Source organism: Salmo salar, unplaced genomic scaffold (assembly GCF_965601325.2).
Source record: "Salmo salar unplaced genomic scaffold, fSalSal1 ptg000468l, whole genome shotgun sequence".
NCBI lineage: Eukaryota > Metazoa > Chordata > Actinopteri > Salmoniformes > Salmonidae > Salmo > Salmo salar.
The window spans coordinates 1,640,001-1,647,500 of record NW_027675396.1 but is presented as its reverse complement, the minus strand read 5'-3'; the positions used below and the strand labels follow the sequence as shown (position 1 = coordinate 1,647,500).

Here is a 7,500-nt window from a genome sequence, read left to right as displayed (position 1 = left end):
GTTAGGTGAGAAGGACATCTCCAATAAGAATTCCTATTGTAAACTATCTAGGGTTATGACAATAGGGTATTAACTTCAGATGAAATGATTATAGGTTTCTGTTATTGAATCAGGATAAACCATCCCATGCATTAAATTAAAACAATTAATGACTCCACCAAGGCAACATACATAATGTTCCATATGTGTATTAAAACATTTTCAAACACAAATACATGTTCAGACACAACATCAAAAGAAAAAAAAAATAATAATAAACCCCAATGAGTCGTGCACAACCCGTGTCCAAATTAAGCACCTCACATTGTGGTTACTCACGACTTGGTAGATATTCCCTCAGCGAAGTATGGCAGTTCCATGCAGGTTTCCTCACCAAGTCCAAGGCAGCACAGCGACCCATGCAGACAGTACTCCTTAGTAACCGATATCCCCATGGCAACACGAACTCGTTAAACTTCCCAAGCAATTATCTCCCGGTGTCACACGATGCTAGGCTAACCTCTAGCTGGCTAATACCTCCACGACGAGTCGGTAGATTCAGTCTTTACAAAAGTTTTAACGAAATTATAACAACTCTTTTATTAAATAAAACATGTATTTCCCTTCATGTCTTAGTAGCTATGGGTTTTGTTGTAGTTCTGTCATCTTCTTTTATAATTTTTCTTCACCAACCGTCCTGAGGTAAAACGTCCATCCTTTCATCAACGTCTTTTCCCCTCCCGTTAACCAGGTCAACTCCCATTGGCCACAACTTAACAAGCGACCTTATTGGTCAAAACGTAAACTTCAAAGTAAAACAAACTATTCACTTATACATTTAAATAAATATTTCTTCAAAAAGCATAATGCATTAACAACATTACAGTTTAGGAGCAATTCAATCATCTTTTAAATATAATACCAATTAATTATAACAAATGAACTCAATACTTGGTTCAAACAAGAGTATTACACAAACATACAGTCAATAATACAGTAGAAAAATAAGTCTATATACAATGTGAGCAAATGAAGTGAAATAAGGGAGGTAAAGGCAAAAAAAGGCCATGGTGGCAAAGTAAATACAATATAGCAAGTAAAACACTGGAATGGTAGATATGCAGTGTAAGAAAGTGCAAAGTAGAAATAATGGGGTGCAAAGGAGCTAAATAAATAATTACAGTAGGGGAAGAGGTAGTTGGGCTAAATTATAGATGGGCTATGTACAGGGGCAGTAATCAATGAGCTGCTCTGACAGCTGGTGCTTAAAGCTAGTGAGGGAGATAAGTGTTTCCAGTTTTAGAGATTTTTGTAGTTCGTTCCAGTCATTGGCAGCAGAGAACTGGAAGAAGAGGCGGCCGAAGGAGGAATTGGCTTTGGGGGTGACCAGGGAGATATACCTGCTGGAGTGCGTGCTACAGGTGGGTGCTGCTACGGTGACCAGTGAGCGGAGATAAGGGGGGACTTTACCTAGCAGGGTCTTGTAGATGACCTGGAGCCAGTGGGTTTAGCGACGAGTATGAAGCGAGGGCCAGACCAACGAGAGCGTACAGGTCGCAGTGGTGGGTAGTATATGGGGCTTTGGTGACAAAACGGATGGCACTGTGATAGACTGCATCCAATTTATTGAGTAGGGTATTGGAGGCTATTTTGTAAATGACATCGCCGAAGTCGAGAATCGGTAGGATGGTCAGTTTTATAAGGGTATGTTTGACAGCATGAGTGAAGGATGCTATGTTGCGAAATAGGAAGCCAATTCTAGATTTAACTTTGGATTGGAGATGCTTATAGTGAGTCTGGAAGGAGAGTTTACAGTCTAACCAGACACCCAGGTATTTGTAGTTGTCCACATATTCTAAGTCAGAACCGTCCAGAGTAGTGATGCTGGACAGGCGGGCAGGTGCGGACAGCTATCGGTTGAAGAGCATGCTTAGTTTTACTTGTATTTAAGAGCAGTTGGAGGCCACGGAAGGAGAGTTGTATGGCATTGAAGCTCGTCTGGAGGTTAGTTAACACAGTGTCCAAAGAAGGGCCAGAAGTATACAGAATAATACCAATAACAGAGGGGGTCTGATCTTTGTGCCTCTGTAAATTTCTCATTCATCATCATTAACGATTCATTCATGATTATTCATAATCATGGTAGCATCCACATGAATGTAGAAGTGTTCAGAAACATCTTCTATTCTTACTGACAATACAAGTGAAGTGACTCCAAAATGACAGGACATTATTCACCATTCAGTTTCTATTAGGAAAAACATCATCCAAAACACAACCAAAACAAACTGCAAAATGAATTCAACAAGTTAGTAGAATCACAGGCTTGATGTAATCACTGCAGGCATGGAATATGGGACAAAATACTAAACTTCTGACTACTTTAATACAATATAAGTGAATTTGTCCAAATAATTAAGACTTCTTCAAATGGGAGAACTACGTACAGAAAGTGCTTTAATTTGTAAATGGTAAAACAGCTATGTATGAAAATACCCTCAAATAAAAGGTGACATTCTGTAAGGTCACCTAATATGAAACAACTCAAATCCAAAATGCTGGATCATAGCACCACATTTAAAACTGTAAGCTTCACTGTCCAAACACATATGGTGTGTACTATGTGTGCCTGGTAAACACATGTGGATCTGGTGAACAGTTATCACTTGTTGACCAACTACAGGAATACTGACCTCAGAGTCTCCAGTCTGCAGTGGGGATTCCCCAGTCCAGCAGAGAGCAGCTCCACTCCTGAATCCTTCAGGTCATTGTAGCTCAGGTCCAGCTCTCTCAGGTGTGAGGGGTTTGACCTCAGAGCTGAGACCAGAGAATCACAGCCTTCCTCTGTGACTAGACAGCCTGACAGCCTGCAAAGAGTCAAATCAAATTAAAATCACACTGCTATGCTTTGGTGGTGAAAATAGTGGCAGTATAATTTTTCAACATTTTTCAGATATCAGTGTCCTGAAACCGGCCATATCTATTCGTAAATTAATGTATCATCATTAAAAATGACAAATGATCAAAGTATTGCCTGCAGATAGAAACATATATAGTACAAATATTTGAGTAGACTGACCAGACCAGTTTAAAAAGCAGTATCAGTCAAAAGACAGACAGTGAGGTATCAGATTTACATTGTATTGAGTATACAGTCCACACCATATCTATTTTGACAGTGAAGATAACATTTTAAATGTGGCTCTAAACTCCAACATTTTGGATTTCAGATCAAATGTTTCATATGAGGTGACAGTATATAATGTCACCTTTTATTTGAGGGTATTTTAATACATACAGTTGAAGTCAGAAGTTTACATACACCTTAGCCAAATACATTTAAACTCCATTTTTACAATTCCTGACATTTAATCCTAGTAAAAGTCCCCTGTCTTAGGTCAGTTAGGATCACCACTTTATTTTAAGAATGTGAAATGTCAGAATAATAGTAGAGAAAATGATTAATTTCAGCTTTTATTTCTTTCATCACATTCCCAGTGGGTCAGAAGTTTACATACACTCAATTAGTATTTGGTAGCATTGCCTTTAAATGGTTTAAATTGGGTTAAACGTTTCGGGTAGCCTTCCACAAGCTTCCCACAATAAGTTGGGTGAATTTTGGCCCATTCCTCCTGACAGAGCTGGTGTAACTGAGTCAGGTTTGTAGGCCTCTTGCTCGCACACGCTTTTTCAGTTCTGCCCACAAATTTTCTATAGGATTGAGGTCAGGGCTTTGTGATGGCCACTCCAATACCTTGACTTTGTTGTCCTTAAGCCATTTTGCCACAACTTTGGAAGTATCGTAGGGGTCATTTTCCATTTGGAAGACCCATTTGTGACCAAGCTTTAACTTCCTGACTGATGTCTTGAGATGTTGCATCAATATATCCACGTAATTTTCCTTCCTCATGATGCCATCTATTTTGTGAAGTGCACCAGTCCCTCCTGCAGCAAAACACCCCCACAACATGATGCTGCCACCCCCGGGCTTCACGGTTGGGATGGTGTTCTTTGGCTTGCAAGCCTCCCCCTTTTTCCTCCAAACATAACAATGGTCATTATGGCCAAACAGTTCTTGTATTGTTTCATCTGACCAGAGGACATTTCTCCAAAAAGTAGGATCTTTGTCCCCATGTGCAGTTGCAAACCGTAGTCTGGCTTTTTTTATGGTGGTTTTGGAGCAGTGGCTTCTTCCTTGCTGAGCAACCTTTCAGATTATGTCGATATAGGACTCGTTTTACTGTGGATATAGATACTTTTGTACCTGTTTCCTCCAACATCTTCACATGGTCCTTTGCTGTTGTTCTGGGATTGATTTGCACCGAAGTAAGTTCATCTCTAGGAGACAGAACGCGTCTCCTTCCTGAGCGGAATGGCGGCTGTGTGGTCCCATGGTGTTTAGACTTGCGTACTATTGTTTGAACAGATGAACGTGTTACCTTCAGGCGTTTGGAAATTGTTCCCAAGGATGAACCATACTTGTGGAGGTCTACAATTTTTTTTCTGAGATCTTGGCTGATTTCTTTTCATTTTCCCATGATGTCAAGCAAAGAGGCACTGAGTTTGAAGGTAGGCCTTGAAATACATCCAAATGATGTCAATTAGTCTATCAGATGCTTTTAAAGCCATAACATGATTTTCTGGAATTTTCCATGCTGTTTAAAGGCACAGTCAACTTAGTGTATGTAAACTTCTGACCCACTGGAATTGTGATACAGTGAATTATAAGTTAAATAATCTGACTGTAAACAATTGTTTCAAAAATTACTTGTGTCATGCACAAAGTAGATGTCCTAACCGACTTGCCAAAACTATATAGTTTGTTTACAAGAAATTTGTGGAGAGGTTCAAAAACACGTTTTAATGACTCCAACCTAAGTGTATGTACACTTCCGACTTCAACTGTATGTGATTGACGATTAAAAATTAAATTCTGATGATGCCATGATTAAGAAAAATCATGAATAAATCATGAATCAGAATGAGTGAGAAAGTTACAGAGGCCACAACAAAACATGCTAACCTCTCACCATTACCAATAACAGAGGCCACAACAGAACATGCTAACTTCTCACCATTACCAATAACAGAGGATACAACAAAACATGCTAACCTCTCACCATTACCAATAACAGAGGCTACAACAAAACAGCTAACCTCTCACCATTACCAATAACAGAGGCTACAACAAAACATGCTAACCTCTCACCATTACCAATAACAGAGGCTACAACAAAACATGCTAACCTCTCACCATTACCAATAACAGAGGATACAACAAAACATGCTTACCTCTCACCATTACCAATAACAGAGGCTACAACAAAACATGCTAACCTCTCACCATTACCAATAACAGAGGCTACAACAAAACATGCTAACCTCTCACCATTACCAATAACAGAGGCTACAACAAAACATGCTAACCTCTCACCATTACCAATAACAGAGGCTACAACAAAACATGCTAACCTCTCACCATTACCAATAACAGAGGCTACAACAAAACATGCTAACCTCTCACATTACCAATAACAGAGGCTACAACAAAACATGCTAACCTCTCACCATTACCAATAACAGAGACTACAACAAAACATGCTAACCTCTCACCATTACCAATAACAGAGACTACAACAAAACACTTGTTTACCAACTACAGGAATACTGACCTCAGAGTCTCCAGTTTACAGTGGGGATTCCCCAGTCCAGCAGAGAGCAGCTTCACTCCTGAATCCTTCAGGTCATTGTTACTCAGGTCCAGCTCTCTCAGGTGTGAGGGGTTTGACTTCAGAGCTGAGACCAGAGAAGCACAGCCTTTCTTTGTGACTCCACAGCATGACAGCCTGCAACGAGATCATCATGACTTCACAAACACACTGTTAATTTAACACCAGTAGTGTAGAAGGACAACGGTAGATGCATTTGGTTCATATTCCCAAACAACATATAGATTAATCTTCCATCAATGCATTTATTCAATATGTTTTTCAATATACATATTATAATACATCTTTTTCACTAAACATAATATTTCTTCCTGATGAATACTTCTTATATGTCATTTTATTTACTCACAGAGCAGCTCTGGAGGCTTTGACCACTGGCAGCAGCCTCAGAAGAGTTTCCTCTGATCTGGAGAATTTCTTCAGGTCAAACACATCCAGCTCCTTTTCTGAAGTCAGCAACACAAAGACCAGAGCTGACCACTGTGCAGGTGACAGGTTGGGTTCTGAGAGACTTCCTGATCTCAGGTAGCTTTGGATCTCCTCCACTAGAGAATGGTCATTCAGTTCATTCAGACAGTGGAACAGATTGATGCTCCTCTCTGGAGAGGGATTCTCCCTGATCTTCTCCTTGATGTACTTGACTGTCTCTTCATGGCTCTGTGAGCTGCTTCTTGTCTTTGTCAGTAGACCTCGTAAGTGCTTCTGATTGGACTCCAGTGAGAGTCCCAGAAGGAAGCGGAGGAACAGGTCCAGGTTTCCTGTGTCACTTTGTAAGGCTTTATCCACAGCACTCTTGTAGACAGTAACTTCAGACTTGTCTCTGTACAGCAAAGAAAATATACTGGACTTTTTTTGCAGTTTGTCCACGAGATTCTCATTGTTGTTGATGAATGAGAGGAACACATACACAGCAGCCAGAAACTCCTGAATGCTCAGATGAACGAAGCAGTACACCTTGTCCTGGTACAGAACACATTCCTCTTTAAAGATCTGTGTGCACAATCCTGAGTACACTGAGGCTTCATTGACATCAATGCCAGCCTCTTTCAGGTCTTTTTCATAGAAAATCAGATTGCCCTTCACAAGCTGTTGAAAAGCCAGTTTTCCCAGTGACAGAATGCTCTCTTTATTCCAGTGTGGACCTGTCTCTTCTTTCCCAAGATACTTTTCATTCTTCTGTTTGGTATGAAACACCACAAGGTGTGTGTACATCTCAGTCAGAGTCTTGGGCATCTCTTCTCTCTTATGTTTCAACATGTGTTCAAGGACTGTTGCAGAAATCCAACAGAAGACTGGAATGTGGCACATGATGTGGAGGCTCCTTGATGTCTTTATGTGTGAGATGATTCTGCTGGCCAGGTCCTCATCACTGAATCTCTTTCTGAAGTACTCCTCCTTCTGTGGGTCATTGAACCCTCGTACCTCTGTCACCTGGTCAACACACCCTGAAGGGATCTTATTGGCTGCTGCTGGTCGGGTAGTTATCCAGAGGAGAGCAGAGGGAAGCAGATTTCCCTTGATGAGATTTGTCAGCAGAACATCCACTGAGGTTGACTTTGTGATGTCCCAACAGATCTTGTTCGGCTGGAAGTCTAGGGGCAGTCGGCACTCATCCAGACCATCAAAGATGAACAGAACTTTGTACTTGTCGTAGTTGGAGATTCTTGATTGTTTGGTTTCCACTGAGAAGTGATTAAGAAGTTCAATGAAAGTGTGTTTGTCCCCTTTCATCAAATTCAGCTCCCGGAAAGGGAATGAAAATATAAATTGGACATCCTGATTTGCTTTTCCT

The 7,500-nt window shown here is 40.5% G+C and overlaps 1 protein-coding gene across 1 annotated transcript in view; it reads right to left on the bottom strand.

The window, feature by feature from the left end:
- Positions 1–5,635: 5,635 nt before the first annotated feature.
- LOC145876173 (NLR family CARD domain-containing protein 3-like) overlaps positions 5,636–7,500 on the bottom strand; it is an 11,817-nt gene continuing 9,952 nt past the window's right edge. Inside the window, exons 2-3 of the mRNA XM_082971958.1 lie at positions 6,058–7,500; positions 5,636–5,825 (exon numbers count right to left, since the gene is read on the bottom strand). The exon at positions 6,058–7,500 is cut by the window's right edge and continues 349 nt beyond it. Coding sequence (XP_082828084.1) covers positions 5,636–5,825; positions 6,058–7,500 — 1,633 coding nt within the window. The remainder of the gene's footprint in view (positions 5,826–6,057) is intronic.